Consider the following 17,773-nt stretch of genomic DNA (forward strand, 5'->3'; position numbering starts at 1 on the left):
AGGACGCAACCGATGACATGTCCAAAGCCACATTCACTGATGACATGGCCAAGGACAGAACCACTAATGACATGGCCAAGAATACTACTAATGACATGGCCAAGGCCACATTCACTAATGACATGGCCAAGGACACAACCACTGATGACATGGCCAAGGACACAACCACTAATGACATGGCCAAGGACACAACCACTAATGACATGGCCAAGGACACAACCACTAATGACATGGCCAAGGACACAACCACTAATGACATGGCCAAGGACACAACCACTAATGACATGGCCAAGGACGCAACCGATGACATGTCCAAAGCCACATTCACTGATGACATGGCCAAGGACAGAACCACTAATGACATGGCCAAGAATACTACTAATGACATGGCCAAGGCCACATTCACTAATGACATGGCCAAGGACACAACCACTGATGACATGGCCAAGGGCAAAACCACTAATGACATGGCCAACAACATAATTTCTAATGACATGGCCAAGGCCACATTCAGTGATGACATGGCCAAGAAAACATTTAATGACATGGCCAAGAACACAACCACTGATCAGATGGCCATTGACATGGCCAACACCACAGCTAGTGACACCATCAGAAAGTCACCCAGTCTCAACACTCTTGAAGTACCCGTAGACTCCAGGAGGTCCTCTGGTTCAGAGAATGAACTGACCATCACTGACTACTTCACATTCTACGAACTGTCCCAACAGCCAACTGATGAAGGAGGCTGGCCACATACAGGTGAATCACATGACCACAGTGGACAGGCTGCAGGTCATCAAGGCTCACAGATAGGTGATACTAGGGCCACAGTGTCCGACAGTAGCAAGTCACTGTACATGGCAGCCAGCCCCATCGTAGCACAATCAGGGCAAATAAACGTGGATAATACTGAATCAGTAGCCACTGGTCAGTCTTTAGCTGAAGCAGATCAGAAGCAACTTGACACAATCACAACTGAATCAGTAGCCACTGGTCAGTCTTTAGCTGAAGCAGATCAGAAGCAACTTGACACAATCACAACTGAAACAGTAGCCACTGGTCAGTCTTTAGCTGAAGCAGATCAGAAGAAACTTGACACAATCACAACTGAATCAGTAGCCACTGGTCAGTCTTTAGCTGAAGCAGATCAGAAGCAACTTGACACAATCACAACTGAAACAGTCGCCACTGGTCAGTCTTTAGCTGAAGCAGATCAGAAGAAACTTGACACAATCACAACTGAAACAGTAGCCACTGGTCAGTCTTTAGCTGAAGCAGATCAGAAGAAACTTGACACAATCACAACTGAAACAGTAGCCACTGGTCAGTCTTTAGCTGAAGCAGATCAGAAGAAACTTGACACAATCACAACTGAAACAGTAGCCACTGGTCAGTCTTTAGCTGAAGCAGATCAGAAGAAACTTGACACAATCACAACTAAAACAGTAGCCACTGGTCAGTCTTTAGCTGAAGCAGATCAGAAGAAACTTGACACAATCACAACTGAAACAGTCGCCACTGGTCAGTCTTTAGCTGAAGCAGATCAGAAGAAACTTGACACAATCACAACTGAAACAACCACTGGTCAGTCTTTAGCTGCAGCTAATACTAAAGAACATGACCCACAAACAGTTCCACTGCAAGCTTCCATTTCCACGACAGACTCCTCATTGCTCATAGTTGAGTCTTCCACTGAAGAAAACATTCAAGTTATTCCAGCCTTGAGTGTAGAGGGCAGCACCACTACCAGCACATCAGATCATCCAGTGCTACTAGATACAGTCACCCAGTCACATCATGTGACATCTAGTGCTCACGTACACCAGGACCAAACTCTGACTGCACACGTACAGCAGGTGAATGATACGTTTGAAGAGGGAGAACAAGCACTTAAACTTGAGGAAAGATTTAGTGAGGGCAGTCAAGACATTGTAGAATCAAAAACTTCTTCTCTTCTTGTAGAACAGCAGGAAATGGATGTGACACAAAGTCAAATCAGCAGAGTCTCAGAGAGATGTCACGATGACGGTGTTGAAAGAGCAGTACAGTCCCTAGAGGAGAAAGGAGAATCAAGTAGTGAAGCTAATGATCACTTGCACACTAAAGATGAAAATAACAAGAAATTACTGACTGATGATAATGGAACATGGAGTGAAACAAATAAACAGCATGCTAAGACTGAAGGCTCGCCTTCATGTGAAGCTAGGGATGGATCTTCAGTTGACGTATCCATGGTAACTGAGACTGTGCCATTTTTACCAATCAGTGACATAGTAGACCAGGTAAACAAAGCCACACCACCAACTCCACATGGACTAACAGAATTAGATGAAAGTGGTTTGTCTAGTGGTTCACAGTATGCTGGTGGTAGAGACCAGAGTGGGGTGTTGGAGGGTATGAGGGGAGACAATGAGGAAACTGGTGTCACTGCATCAGATGGCACTGGTGTCTCACCACATGACACAACTGAGACTGGTGAACTGTTGACACAATCACAGCTGTCTGGTACAAGACATTTACAGAACTCCAGTGCAGGGAGTGGTCCCATAGGCTCACATGCAGCAGCTGAGGATGACAACACACTTTGTCACAATGCTGATGAACAAGGTCTTTTTGACCTCAGACAGAGAGAGCTGAATACTGAAGACAAGCAAGGCGAACATCCCACACAAACAGCACTGGTGGAGACTCAAGGCCAACCAAGTTTACAACACAAGCCAGCAGGCGGTGAAGGGGTCATGACTGATGAGTTCAGTTCCAACCAAGAATACCAGTCTGTGACTGAGAGGTCAGGAACTAGTGGTGAGAGTTACCATGGTAATGAAATATCAACCAGAGATGGGACATCAGGAGGTGATTTAGCACCGTTGGTCACTAGTCCTAGGATGGAGAAATCTTCAGTGGAGAAGGTCACAGATAGAAGTTTGTTGTGCAGCACAACTTCTGGGGAACATGAATTAACTGAAACCGTGTCAGTAATGCCTTGTGACCCACTGCTTCATGAAAACATACAGGAATCAAAACCTGACCTTGTCAGTGAGCTCACTAGAGTAGGGAATACATTCACAATACCACTACATGCTAGTCAGCTGTTTACATCAGCTAATGGAGAAAACATAACAGAGATAACAGATAGTTCCAGCATGCTAAAAGCATCTGTTAAACAAGTAGAATATGCTCAAGATAAAGCTTCAGAAGGAATCTCTACAACAACAACAACTACGGACATGTGCCACAATGCTGCTCAACAAAGTCTAAGTGAAGATGAGAAAACTCCAGCAAAGTCAAGGCAAGTTATGTTCTCCACTAAATCTGCTCCACTAACTCAGTCTTCATCAGAGGCCAAACCAGCTACTCAAATGTCAGACGGAGATCCCTCTGATGCTGAACTGCACCGTCAAGCCAACCTGATCATCAACTCGGTGCTCTACAACATCCTGTGTCAGGAGTTCAAGAACATGCTACCTACAGGCCATACCAGTCTACCAGTAGACGCTCTAGCCTTGAACTCTCTCGCATCTTTGGTGCCTGGAGTCACACAATCAAAGTCTGCTACAGGCCACACCAGTTTACCTGAAGGTGTCTTAGCATTGAACTCTCTTACATCTTTGGTTCCTGGAGACACAGAATCAAAGTCTGCTACAGGACCATCCCAGCCCAGCAGAACTCATCAATCCTCTACAGACAATGGCATTTATCCTCAAGTATTAGGTGGTCAAGACATATCAGGACAGAATATCCCTGGGAATTTAGTTCAAACTGTAGGCGATTCCTTAATGGACTTGAAGAAAGAATCCGAGTCATCATTACCTTACAGTCAAAATGACACGGAAGAGAATGACAAGAGCAATGCAAATACCGAGGGTAAAGATGAGAACAAGGCTGACAAGGTTCTCCAGCAGACTTTAGGTATTGGGGCATCAGATGAACACAGCCCACATATGGGTGAGCTCTCCTCACATGTAGTGTCTGAAACTGTTGCAGATGTTGTGACCTCTGACCCCATGAACCTCACATACCCTGTAGGTACTATACCACCACAGTCAGCACATTCCGTAGTAACTGAACATCAGAAGAATAACTTCAACGTTGAAAGGAATAACACAAAGACACAATTGACCACAGCACAGACAGGCATACAACCCTCAGGCTTACAAGCCCAGAGGGACATACAGACCTTGGGCTTACAAGCCAGCAAAGCCCAGACAGTTACACAACCTCCAGGCTCACAAGCCAGTAAAGCCCAGACAGACGCTCAGCCCTCAGGCTTACAAGCCCAGACAGACACTCAGCCCTCAGGCTTACAAGCCCAGACAGACACTCAGCCCTCAGGCTTACAAGCCCAGGCAGACACTCAGCCCTCAGGCTTACAAGCCCAGACAGACACTCAGCCCTCAGGCTTACAAGCCCAGACAGACACTCAGCCCTCAGGCTTACAAGCCCAGACAGACACTCAGCCCTCAGGCTTACAAGCCCAGACAGACACTCAGCCCTCAGGCTTACAAGCCCAGACAGACACTCAGCCCTCACGCTTACAAGCCCAGACAGACACTCAGCCCTCAGGCTTACAAGCCCAGACAGACACTCAGCCCTCAGGCTTACAAGCCCAGACAGACACTCAGCCCTCAGGCTTACAAGCCCAGACAGACACTCAGCCCTCACGCTTACAAGCCCAGACAGACACTCAGCCCTCAGGCTTACAAGCCCAGACAGACACTCAGCCCTCAGGCTTACAAGCCCAGACAGACACTCAGCCCTCAGGCTTACAAGCCCAGACAGACACTCAGCCCTCACGCTTACAAGCCCAGACAGACACTCAGCCCTCAGGCTTACAAGCCCATACCTCTAACCCAGCCCAAATAAGACAACGCCACACCAGACGGGCCAGCAACCCAGAGGATCTCAACGCCAAACTCACAGCTCTCTTCAAGAACAAACGCCAGAAACTTCCATGGAAAATTCCTCGGTTTGTCTACCCCTGTGGATCCCAAATCTCACCCAACATTTCACAGCAGCAATCTCAACACGCAGAAGGGTATCTAGACTCGAGGCCTGTTAGAAAAGCTGTTTCTTTATTTGATGTAAGCTCAGAGGTTTTACACCCAAGTGAGCTGGTTCTACCTACAGCCCAAGGTGAAAATGCTAGGCAGAGTCTTAGAAGACCTGAAAGAAGGGAATTGATCAACATACTTAAACTTGAAGTACAGGCAATATTTGACAACTTAAGTGAAGACAGCCAGCGTAAAGAACCTTCTTCACTGACAGGAGCTGGGAAACAGGAGAAAGATATTGATGGAATCCAAGACGAGAAAGCTGGGATGCTGGTCATAGCAGAAAGAGATGCAAGACTGGATTTAGCAGCAGCATTTGCTGGTGAAGGAACAAACCCCACTCAGGCAACAGCAATTACAACAGCAGGCAAGAAAGATGAAACTATTCCTACTTCAGATGATGCAACAGTGCTACAACATCAAAAAGTCACAGCTAACGGTCAAGACAGTAACATCAAAACAAGTGCAGACAGTAGCTACAATGTTGAGGACAGAAACATCAAAACAACTAGTGCAGAAAGTAGCCTCAATGGTGATGCAGACAGAAACATCAAAACAACTAGTGCAGAAAGTAGCCTCAATGTCGATGCAGACAGAAACATCAAAACAACAGTTGCAGAAAGTAGCCTCAATGTTGATGCAGACAGAAACATCAAAACAACAGTTGCAGAAAGTAGCCTCAATGTCGATGCAGACAGAAACATCAAAACAACAGTTGCAGACAGTAGCATCAATGTTGATGAGGATAGAAACATCAAAACAACTAGTGTAGACAAAAGCCTCACATCAAGTACCATCACAGCATTCTCTGAGCTCAGCACAGGCACCACTCAAGGCAACATTCCTCTAGTCTCATCACATGATCAAGGCAGCCACTACCAACCTAGTGTTGCCACTACATCTGAAGCTGTTGAAGAAACACTGCCTGATGATGAACATTTTAAGGAGATAACATCAGATGAAGAAGGGAGATCTTTTGAGGATGTTGAAGAAGTAGACTCTAGTGAAGAAGGGAAATTATCCACAACAATTATCCCATTTGCAAGCCACACTGTCATCCACAGGAATGTAAGAATTACTCCCTCACATGCTGATAAAACCAGATCAGCTTCACCAGCCAGCGCCTGGAGACTAAAAAGAGCAGCATTTTCCACATCAGACGACACAGATTCTTCAAGAAAATCTCTGAGAGAATCACTAGAAGAAGCAGCCGAGGAAGCGCTGAGTTCTGCCAGAGACAGCCCCGAGAGATCAGAGAATCTGAGAATGGTTTCTATACTCACTGGCCTTGGACCAGCAGCAGCACATGATGAAGATCTCCAGCCGTCTGATGGTTCTTTTAACTACTGGTATTTTGGTGATCCGTCACTTGAACCATGGGAAGGCAAAGACGTGCATTCACCCAAAGAACATCTGAGCAGTAAGGCTAGAAGTAGACCCACACAACCTATTCAAGAGAGTGACAAAGATCTACAAAACAAAAATATTGATGGGGAAATAAACAAAGCACCAGGTCATTCTGTTCACAAACCTTTCACCAAAAACTTGTTTGGCGTTTACTCCATCAACAACCCTCTAGCTGCTTCAAGCCTTGACGAACCTTTTGAACCTGAAAACCCAGTCCTCGACAGTTTGTTGTACCCAATAGCAGGTTTACAACCACCAGGTTCAAACTTCTTCGGATCAGTGCCCACCCAATCGCGCGGCTTTGATCTGCATAAACCAGGACATTATGATCATCCGAGGATAACCTTGACCTCGGACTCTCTAGAGGAGAGCCTGATCCTTGCTGACTCATCGGATGCCGAGAGGTTGTCAATGGAGATGGCGCTGTCAGTGCTGGATGGGGAGGACGATCTGGTAGAGAATGTGGTGTCTGACAGGACTGATCAGCTGTCATGTATAAGTGGTGATCTGGCTGACGTTGGAAGAAATATAGAACTGTCACACACTGAAGGTGACACAAGTGGTGATCTATCAGATGGAAGAACTAAAGAACTGTCACACGCTGAAGGTGACACAAGTGGTGATCTATCAGATGGAAGAACTAAAGAACTGTCACACACTGAAGGTGACACAAGTGGTGATCTATCAGATGTTGGAAGAACTAAAGAACTGTCACACACTGAAGGTGACACAAGTGGTGATCTATCAGATGTTGGAAGAACTAAAGAACTGTCACACACTGAAGGTGACACAAGTGGTGATCTATCAGATGGAAGAACTAAAGAACTGTCACATACTGGAGGTGACACAATTAGTGATTTATCAGATGGAAGAACTAAAGAACTGTCACACACTGAAGGTGACACACGAGGTGATGTTTCAAACGCAATTGAAATGAACAGAAGGAATGAATTGTTACACACAGAAGGTGAGAGAGCTAAAGAACAATCCCACACAGGAGGTGATACATCTGAAGAACAATCCCACACAGGAGGTGATACATCTGAAGAACAATCCCACACAGGAGGTGATACATCTGAAGAACAATCCTACACAGAAGGTGGTGCTACCAGTCAGCTGCCACATTTTGCTGATGAAAGAAATACAGCATTGTCACATTCAGATGTTAGAATTGATGGTATGTCGTATGGTGGAAGTAGAGGGACAGTAACTGAACTTGATCACTATAAAGGTGAAACTGCTAAGGAGTTCTCACACATTGAAGGTGACACAACTAAAGAAATCTCCCTCACTGGAGGTGACATAACTAAAGAAATCTCCCTCACTGGAGGTGACATAACTAAAGAAATCTCCCTCACTGGTGGTGACATAACTAAAGAAATCTCCCTCACTGGAGGTGACACAAATGAAGAGCTCTCCTTCGCTGGAGGTGACACAGTTAAAGAACTTTCTGGAGGTGACACATCTAAAGATTTATCACTTTCTGTAGATGACGTGTCTAAAGCACTTTCACCATCAAGAGGTGACACAACAAACGAACTAACTGACACTAAAGGGCACTCAAGTGTGGAAACAACAGCCACCGGTGGTGACAAAGAACTCTCACTCCCTGGAGGTGAGACAGTGAAAGAACAATCACACAGTGGTGGTGACACAACATCACACAGTGGTGGTGACACATCACACAGTGGTGGTGACACATCACACAGTGATGGTGACACAACATCACACAGGGGTGGTGAAACAACTAGTCAACTCTCACTCTCTGGAGGTGAGACAAGTAGTCAACTTTCATCTCCAAGTGGTGAAACAACAAAAGGCTTATCACTCACCGAAAAGAACAGCTCCAATGAACTAACTCACACAGACAGCAATGTTTCTCACACACCCAAAGGGTTCACGTCACCCCACCCCTCTGCCCTGGGGGTGTCCACAGATTTCCACTCCATCCAGCTGAGGCCTGCTGTGGGTGAGAGCTCTGTTGACCCGGCGTGGACAAGTCGACCCTCAGAGAACGCCCACCTGTTCTCTGCTGCAGGTGCTAATTCATGGCCACACTCTGCCCACACTGACCACAACACTGACCTCACCACATGGCCACATGCTACCTACACCGACCCCACCACATCTGGTCTGTCTAAAGGCTTGACCAGCACTGGACAATTAGATCATGACAGCTTGTCTAGACTCACAACTGATGCTGAGAATGCTCCAGGAAGCTCAAAAAATTATACCAGTGAAAGTGGAGTTAAAGAACTTGGAAGTGCTAGAGTTATTGAACCTGAAACAGTTCATAAAGATGAAGTAAACAGAGAAGGGGCAGACAATAATGAGACAGCAATAGACAAACATTCAGAATCCAAGAAAAGTAAAATTGATGACAAGAGTAATTCCTACATTGAAAGTGACAGAAAGTATGATAACCATGTGTCTGATGAATCCTTCATGGAAGATGAAACTAAGGTAACTACACCATCTGAAAACAGAAACAAGCAAATAACTGGAAGTAATCTAGAGGAAGCTAATACTAATTTTGACACTGAAAGTGAAAGCCAACATGGCAACTCTGAAGAAATCAAAATGCCTAATGTAGCTGGTGGTCATTCAGTTGCTGTGGAGGGAGAAATTGGTTCTACAGCTGAAAATGTTTCTGGCCAGAGTGCAACAGGCAAGGAAACAGCTGATACACATTCTTCTAATAATGCTGAAAGTAAAATAGTGTTTGGAACTGAAATTACCAACACAACAGATATCAATACAAATGAAGAAATAGAACAAAAATCAGAAGAAGCATTTAAATTCCAGGCACAAGGTGAAATATCTGGAAACAATTCCATCACACAAGAAAAAGATTATGCATCTAATCTGAAGACTGAGCCAGGAAATATCTCTGAGCCTGTATCTAGTGTCGCAACAGGCAGTGATGGACCTTTACAGCTGTCACAACTAAATGGTATCCCTACAAGAGATGGTACCAAGTTAGCTGGACCATGTCAGGAGACAGAAAACAGTCAGTCACTGAAAGTAACTGGTGAGATCAGTCTAACTGAAGACCAGGACGGGAGTGATTCACAAGAATGTGGAAGTGAGGGACAATACAGGAGTCTTGCACATGAAACTAGTGAAAAACAACACAAGAAACTTGCACATGAAGATGGTGAAAAACTACACAAGAATCTTGCCAGCAATGATAATGCAGAAGAAGATAAAAAATTTGCAAGTGAAGATGGGGTTGAGAAAATATACAGGAATCTTGCACTGGAAGATGGTGAAGAACAATACAACAGAAATATTGCCAATGAAGATGAATATGGAATGAATATTTCAAGTGACAACTCTGCTCTGAGAAGGAAACATCTAGAAATTCTCGAACTGGCTGAAGAAATCCTCAACAGAAGTAACCAGTGCTACGATGTAGATGACGACTCCGTGGACCCTGCCCTGATAGAAGAATGGGACGACAAACCACAGCTAAGCGAGTGGGAGTTTTACCACACGGGTAGGGGCGGGGAGCTGAGCTACAGGAAGGAGGAGACCCTGGCCAAGTTCCCTGACGTCATTGTTCCAGGGAACAAAGTCACTGCAGTGGTACCATCCGGGCCAGTAGTCAACATGCCGTCTGAGCAAGATATCAACAGGCCATCTGAATGTGAAGTTTCTTCTGAGAGTATTTCAAAGACCAACCAGATCACAGACAAGACTCCAAGTTCTGGAGAGCTGAGCTTCAGAAAGGAAGAAACACTTGGAGAACACAGGCAACTTTTGCAACCTATGAAGAACATGGAGGCGGGTCCTCTTCTGTCAAAGCCACAAGCTGAGGAGACACCGGGTGATGAGAGAACTGATATGGCAGGTTTTAGCACTGAGAAGAACAACCAGCTCAGTCCCAGATACGTGGAAGATGTTTCTCAAGAGTTTCCTGGCTCTAAGCAGATATTTGGTAGCCAACACGAGAAAGACCAAGACACTCACCAGATATTTGGTCAACAACATGACCAAGACACTCACCAGATATTTGGTCAACAACAAGACCAAGACACTCACCAGATATTTGGCCACCATGAAGACCAAGACACTAATAAGACATTTGTTCACCAAGAAGACAAAGACTACCCTGCCAATAACTCAAACAATAACCTATCTATAAATAACAACCACCTAAACAGCTCTGTAGAGAACCATTTCACCAAAGATTCCACCACTGAAGACATGGCTGAAATGGACCAATCAGAAACTTTCTCCCTAGAGCTGACTACAACAGAAGGGGAAGATTATGATTTCGACAGCGGAGATCTGACTACAAGAGACAGAGAGCGGTCGCCACTATCAAGGAGGAGGAACATCCCAGACATCGACATCTCCAACTACCAGATCTTAAATGAAATAGAAAAACTCAAGTCTGAACACTCCAAGATGATGGGGCTGCTGGAGAGGAACAGGAAGAAGAAGGAACGGATGCGGCAGAACCTGCCATCCAGGTCTGACGGATCACCTGGATACCTGCTGGAGTCTGATTCCTCAGGTGGGGATTCACCTGTCACAGTTATCCCAAGGAACGGTTCAGTAGGCGGCAGCACAGGGACAAGTCCCATTGACCTGTCCAGTCTGGCCCCGCCCCCTCACATTGTGGGTAGGAGAGATGACCAGCGTATGGGGGAGAGGAACACGGGGTTCCGGCCGGTGACTGTCAAGGATGGATCTGCCAACACAGAGCTGACCAAGGGGGCGTATCACCACGAGAGGTCACATCCACAGACGAGAAGCGTCAGCACCAACACTGTCAACGCCAGTGGATACGTGAATGGATACAGCAGAGCATCCACCGTGGATTCCTTTAGCCAAACTATCCCAGATTTCCTTCAAGACGTATCTACAAATACAAATTCTGTTACCAGATCCGTAGACTCTTTTATTTCTTCAGAATCTACAAGTTCTTCAACATCTACAATCACGTCAAAGAATATATCAAAATCAAGCATAGAAAAGAACAGCAACAATATAGTTATGAATTCTGTTGGAACACAGTTTGGCCAGAAAGAGACAAAGTCCTTCATGGAAGAAAGAGTTGACGGCCGGAGCTCTGATGAGTACTCCAGCCAGTTCATGACCGACAGGTTCTACCACGACGACAGCTCCAGCACCATGTCCAGAGACTCCACCCTCTCGCCCCTGACCCTCCAGGCCATCATGGACGACGACACGGACTCTGCCTTCTCCATGTCCACCCTCAACACGCGTCACATGGTCACCACGGGGGTGGGGGTCAGCGTGGACAACCTGGACGACTTCACCCAGACAGAGCTCCTGGACTTGAGTCTACTGACCGTCAAGGACAACGGGACGTCCTTCTCCTCAGAAGGGGACAGCCATGATATGTCCAGAATCCAAAAAGAGTTAGACCGGCTCCACAATGAGAGAATCGAAATCATCGAACTCCTCTCTCTGCACTACCTGCCTTCAAGTCTAACCATAGAACTTCTGGAAGCCAAACTCAACTACTGCATCGGTCAAACAGACGCACTTCTCTCCACTTTAGAAGAAGCCTGGGACAAAGAAGACACCTCCCCGAGGAAGTCTAAGACCTACATCAAAGTAACCAAAGAGTATTTAGAAGAGTACAAATCCCAGATGAGCAGAAGTATGAAAGACATTGAGTCATGCCTGGAGACGCACCAAAGAAAACAAAATGGCGTCCGCGGCAGGCGTAAGACGAGAGGAAGTGACATCACGGACATTAAGAGAAGGTCAGAAATCGAAGCGTTTAAACTGGAGAGGTTGAGAGAGCAGTGTCGTTACGAAAGAGAAAAACTGAGATCCAGAAACTACAGCCCCTTGAATTATTCCCTGTCTTCATCCTTTGAGAACCTCTCCTCCACCGGGTCGCAATCCACAGAAAGTTCAATGCCAAGGTTGATGACCCCGACACAGAGGCGGCAATACCTGGTGAAGCTGAGGCGGGATATAGTTCAAGGTTCACAGGGTGAGAGACTGGACCACAGACACAGGTCAGTGTCACCACAGTACACACTCAGATGTCCAGACCAGCCCTGGACATTGAGAGCATCATCCTGCTCCCCCACCAGGTCTGAAACCTCCAGCATCAGCTCGGTGCCTTCCTTAAGTCCGTTTACCTACCGGTCAAGAAACGGGTCTTACGTCAGACACCAGGATCGCTACTACAGTCCTTCGTATGAGAGGATGACCTCGGCTCTCAGAAACCTGTCCTCAGACTACAGAGCCAACGTCATGAGCTCGTACTCCAGCAGGGGTTTGAACCCGGACCAGCTGATCAAAGAGTCCAATGAGATCCGCAGACAAAACCAGATCCAGATTGAGCAGGCTCAGGAGATGTTGAGACAGCTGGACCAGAAGAGGTTTCAAGTCAGGCAGCTGGAGAGGTAGGTTGGGGGGCAGGGGGGAGATATGGGTGGGGGGGGACATTGGGGGATGGTGGGGACAGCTGTTTGAGTAGTGAATATATAAATGGTACACTTTGAATTTTGTAGTTATTTTTTTGTTTTATTTAAATTTGAGTAGTTATATAAACCGTTTCAGTATTAGCATACATGATATGCTGATGAAATGTGTAATTTTGTGATTTTAGGCATTTGCTTTAAAATAAATTTATTTATGAAATGTATTCAAATTTATAAAAAAATTTAGTTTGTTATAGACATTTATTTTTTATTGATGAACACTTTGGTCTAAGCTTGAAAATAATTTCAATATAGAATATATCATTTGAATGTATAGTATATGCTCTATGTATTATTATTTTTACAATGGTATTTTCACTAATTGCTTCACAGGAGACAAATGGAAGGCAGCCCTAATAGACCTCAGGTAGGTGATCTTAAATTATCTGTATCTATCAAACTTAAAAACTAACTAAAAACATTTTTAACTTATCAACCCATTTTAGGTTGTGAGATGAATAAAACTGTTGAGCAAAGTTGTGTAACTCTCAAACGCATGTGTACTTTGATGGAGCAGGATGGGAAAACATTTTGCTCTTAATTAAATGTCTGATTCCATTATTTTTTAAAAATCATTTAACAATTATCTACATTTCCAGCCGAACCACTTGGACACAAGTCTAGCAAGTCTAGGTACACCAGACCATGGACTAAACAACAGGTGAGGCCTACGGCTTGTTTTGTCTACTCTATTTTTTTATAGGCATAGCCATTACGTTGTTAGTATGTGTATTATGTATCTATCCTCATATTTGTATTATGTATCTATCCTCATAATGGTCAAATAGGATACAAATCAGAATTTTCTTATGTAGATGTTTGATTAGATTTCTCTTTGTAGTATTTTTAATCTAATGCTCAATGGGGGTAATTGTAATAGTTATTTGTAAATTACACACAGCTAAAGAAAACTAAAAAGAATAATTTTAATTCAAGTGTAAAGATTTTTAAAAAATCAAACCTAGTTTAGATGTTAATAGGTAAATTATTTGTGTTTTTTTAGACGACATTCATCAAGATCAACACCATCAACATTCACCGAATACGCCAGAGATCATCTGGTGCGTGGACAGCGCCAGATCAACTCCTTCGTGAACCACCACCACCACACTGTTCCACCACCAGCCAGCACTTCTAGTCACAGACAGGCTCGGAGACTCTCTAGACAGGAGCACCAGAGGTCAGCCACATCCACACCAGGAGACAAACCCACCTCAACCACGGTTGCGTCGCAGACAGATAACCTGTCACAGACTGGAGCTAACCTCGCAGACCAGCTGGAACCTGGCGCTGGTCAGCTGTCCAACAGAGGTGGAACAACATCAGGGTCAGACCTGCCACAGGGAGATGGACAAAGTAGCCAGGACTTGACCAGAGGCACCACAGCAGAATAAAGAGTGGTCAGTCAAATGTGACAACAGTGGTCAGTCAAATGTGACAAGAGTGGCTGTACAAATTGGCAACTTTTAAACACAAATATCTGGCCATGATATATAACTTAATACATTATAATCATATTACCTTACTTCAGAAACATGCTCTACAAAATTACTTTACCTAAGAAAGTTATTTAATGTTACTTTACTTGAAAAACATGTTCTACAAATATTACTTTACTTAAAAAATTCAACAAACCATAAGATATAAAACAATATAAACATTACTATCAGCAAATCATAAAGTATAAACAAGACAAATATGACTTGAAAAACAGAAATTGTCATAACACAAGCCCTTTGTTTTCAAACCAAAAAAAGATTTACCAAGACATAAAGAATGATAAATAAAAGCTGATTTAAAAAAACAAAACATCTGAACATCAACTGAAGCATAAAACAAGCCTCTTTTAAAGAAAGCTTGATCTTAGTAAAAGAAATATTTTTAAACTTGACGCAAATATTCAATGAGATATTTTTTTACCCAAATCAGATCATTCCGAAAGAAATCCCAGATGTTAATACACATACCTCACTCATCTCATTGTACGTAACCATAAATCATCATTCTCCATATTGTCATGGAATTACGTGTTTCTTTGTGTAAGTCTTGTCTGAAACAGTTTTTATGTCCCTTTGTTTAGTCTTGTCTGAAACAGTTTTCATGTCCCTTTGTTTCCTCCATCATCTGTGATACACATTCCATGCAACTGGTGCCAAATAAATTTGTGCTTTATCAATATCTAGTTAACCCTTGCTTGTATAGGAACATGGGGAATTTTTTAACCCTCTGATGCCATGTTATTTATAAAAAAGATGAACGTAAACTTCAACACATTGTTGGGTGTTGGAGGGTTAATGAATGCTGATGTGCTGTATTAGACCTGCATCTTGTGATGCTCTTGTATGTAGTTTTATTTAGTTTCATTTTTATATTGTTTACTTGACACATCATTAAATAAGGTGTACCTTAATGACCAAAGTTCGCTAATATGTATTGATAATAAAGTATTTATAAATTGGACGGCTGTCTCTTCATGTAAAATTAATGACCAATAATTCATACCTTTTCTTAATTCTCTATTAATGCTATGGTTAACATTATTCTGAAATAATTTTGATATATAGTTTTAATGTTGAACATTGAAATTCAATTCATTTGAAACTTTGGAATATTTCTCATTGTTGCCTGAAGATAATGTATAACATAAAATTACAATGATATTACTTACAGTCCTCACAATGAAAAATTAACAATCACACTATATAATATATTGTACACAGTATTTTTTATGTAAAAGAAATGTTATTTGTTTCACATCCTATTTCTTTGTGATCTGATGTACATTTTTAATCCGTCCAAAAAGTCACAAATATTGAATACAATTTTTTTTTATATTAAATTATATTTTTACGTTGTCATTTTCTAACTTTGTACAAATATTTTTCTCACAAGAAGATAATTTCTGGTAGCCAACAATCACAGGGGGCTGTCTGTGTATTTAGACTTGAGGAGGCAGATTTCCTCAGAATTGTTGCCAAAAATGTATTTGCCAGCTTGCCTATGTGTAAAAAATTTTGTTTGTAAACAAGTTAAATCAGTATATTTATTTTATTTTTACTTTCTTCTAGATTAGAAAATTTAATTTATTTCATGACTTCTTTGTGAAAAGTTTAAAATGTGGAACATTTCACAATCTAGACCTAAATAGACAAGGCTGATAAAGCTGTTTGTTAGTAGGCCAAATATTATTTGTTAACTTCAAAACTTCTAAGTGTCAGACAAGAGTTTCAGCTATGTCTTGCCCAACTTTTAATTTAATAATTGGTTCATCCTTTTTTTTTTTTAGTATTACTTCTATCAACTTATTACTGGTTTTTTTTATCACTCTTTTGAAATTTACTCCATAAATTTTAACAAAACAAATTTAAAATATTTTGTTTTTACTTTAAAATATTCAGTATTTTACTCAAATTCTGAAAATTATTTTTTTAAGTTATTAGCTATATCATTAATCGCGAAAGGGGATGGTGGTAGAAGTTTAATTGTAAAACACAAATACCTATTCAATTAACTCGATTTTCACAAGTTTATGCTAATTTATTATATGTAGAGCTTTTATACATCTAATATATTATTTTTATCATTGTGTATATGGTCTGGCCATGGCAGTTGGTTATGTCCCCTGAAGCTATTGACATGTACATAATTAAATTAATTTATTAGCTGAAAGCATGTATTTAAATTATGAATAAATATTTTTTTAGAATGGAGATGAGTTTGATATCTTACTTGGGAAAGGGAAAGAATAAATGTTGAAAAGTTGGGATCTAAAAAAAATTTTTGGTAAATAAGGGTAACTGATAAGATTACCTTTTAATTTTTTTTCCTTTTATAAACAACTAGCAACTTTTTCTTATATGATTGAGGTTCATAAAAATAGCAGGGATAAACTATGGAAATATATTTTGATCGAGTTTGTTTTGTGTGTAAAACATTTCCTTTCTTATCCACGACACTATCGTCTTATTTGATAGGCGTACTTTCGTGGCGACATGCTCAAAACCTTAGTTAGCAGGTCCCGTCCAACTTTAGAACATTGACTATTGGAAGAACTACTGCACAGACAACTAGATACATTAATCAGTCATAACGCATCGCAGGACAAAATTGAAAAAGTAGAATCGGAATTTAACAAAATACAAACACATAGACACAAGGGAGCGCTAATACTAAGTAAAATAGACATGATAGGCAACAAAGAGCAGTGTTTCTTCCAGACTTTTTTCTCCGGGGGTGGGGGCACTTGATACTTTCGGGGGGGGGGGGGGGGGCGGACACTAGTAAAAGTGTATGTTTACTATATAAATTCCATCTTGTTCGGGGGGCGAGGGAGGTAGACTTTCTTCGGGGGGGGGGGGGGGCGAACAGATGCCTGGAAGAATGAAGAGCCCTCCCATTACAACACACTACATTTCAAGACATACATGAAAGAGAGGATTGTGCTACAGATTTTAATAGGGCATATACAACACTCATTCCTAAAAATGATACGGACAGGACAAAAATTATAAATTACATACCTATATCTTTACTCAACAGTGATTATAAAATATTGACAAAAACTTTAGTTAAGAAACTCGAACCTTTCATACCTAAATTAATACACCCCGATCAACAGTTTAGCATACCAGGTAGAAACCACACGCACTTAATCAGAAACATACATTATAGCACGCAGAAAGACACAACTAGCAATTCTTAGCATCGACCAACAGAAAGCTTTCCATAGAGTACATCATACATAGTTAATGAAAACAATAGATGCTTACAACCTAGGACACTATTTTAAACCATGGATAAAAATAATATACAGCAATGCACAAAAACTGTGGGAGG

At 42.4% G+C, this 17,773-nt stretch overlaps 1 protein-coding gene across 2 annotated transcripts; it reads left to right on the forward strand.

Annotated features, from left to right (window-relative positions):
• Positions 1 to 196: 196 nt before the first annotated feature.
• Positions 197 to 16,645, forward strand: LOC131932373 (uncharacterized). 2 transcript variants are annotated; one of them, XM_059289294.1, is made up of 5 exons: positions 197 to 8,159; positions 8,205 to 12,859; positions 13,271 to 13,304; positions 13,537 to 13,598; positions 13,941 to 16,645. In XM_059289294.1, exons 1-5 carry the CDS (start codon positions 204 to 206, stop codon positions 14,329 to 14,331), a joined length of 13,098 nt encoding a protein of 4,365 aa, XP_059145277.1. In that variant the 5' UTR covers positions 197 to 203; the 3' UTR covers positions 14,332 to 16,645. The 2 variants fall into 2 exon arrangements, with proteins under 2 accessions (XP_059145277.1, XP_059145276.1); XM_059289293.1 differs by having other exon boundaries at positions 197 to 12,859.
• Positions 16,646 to 17,773: the final 1,128 nt, after the last annotated feature.

This window comes from Physella acuta, unplaced genomic scaffold (genome assembly GCF_028476545.2).
Source record: "Physella acuta isolate Inbredline_101_S28 unplaced genomic scaffold, ASM2847654v3 ptg002151l, whole genome shotgun sequence".
Taxonomy (NCBI): Eukaryota; Metazoa; Mollusca; class Gastropoda; family Physidae; genus Physella; species Physella acuta.

Coding starts and splice junctions, on each gene's coding strand:
- LOC131932373 (XM_059289293.1), top strand. CDS start 204: ATGGCCAAGGACACAACCACTAATGACATGGCCAAGGACACAACCACT. Junction 13,305..13,536: donor GCAGCCCTAATAGACCTCAG/GTAGGTGATCTT, acceptor CTACATTTCCAG/CCGAACCACTTGGACACAAG. Junction 13,599..13,940: donor GACCATGGACTAAACAACAG/GTGAGGCCTACG, acceptor GTGTTTTTTTAG/ACGACATTCATCAAGATCAA.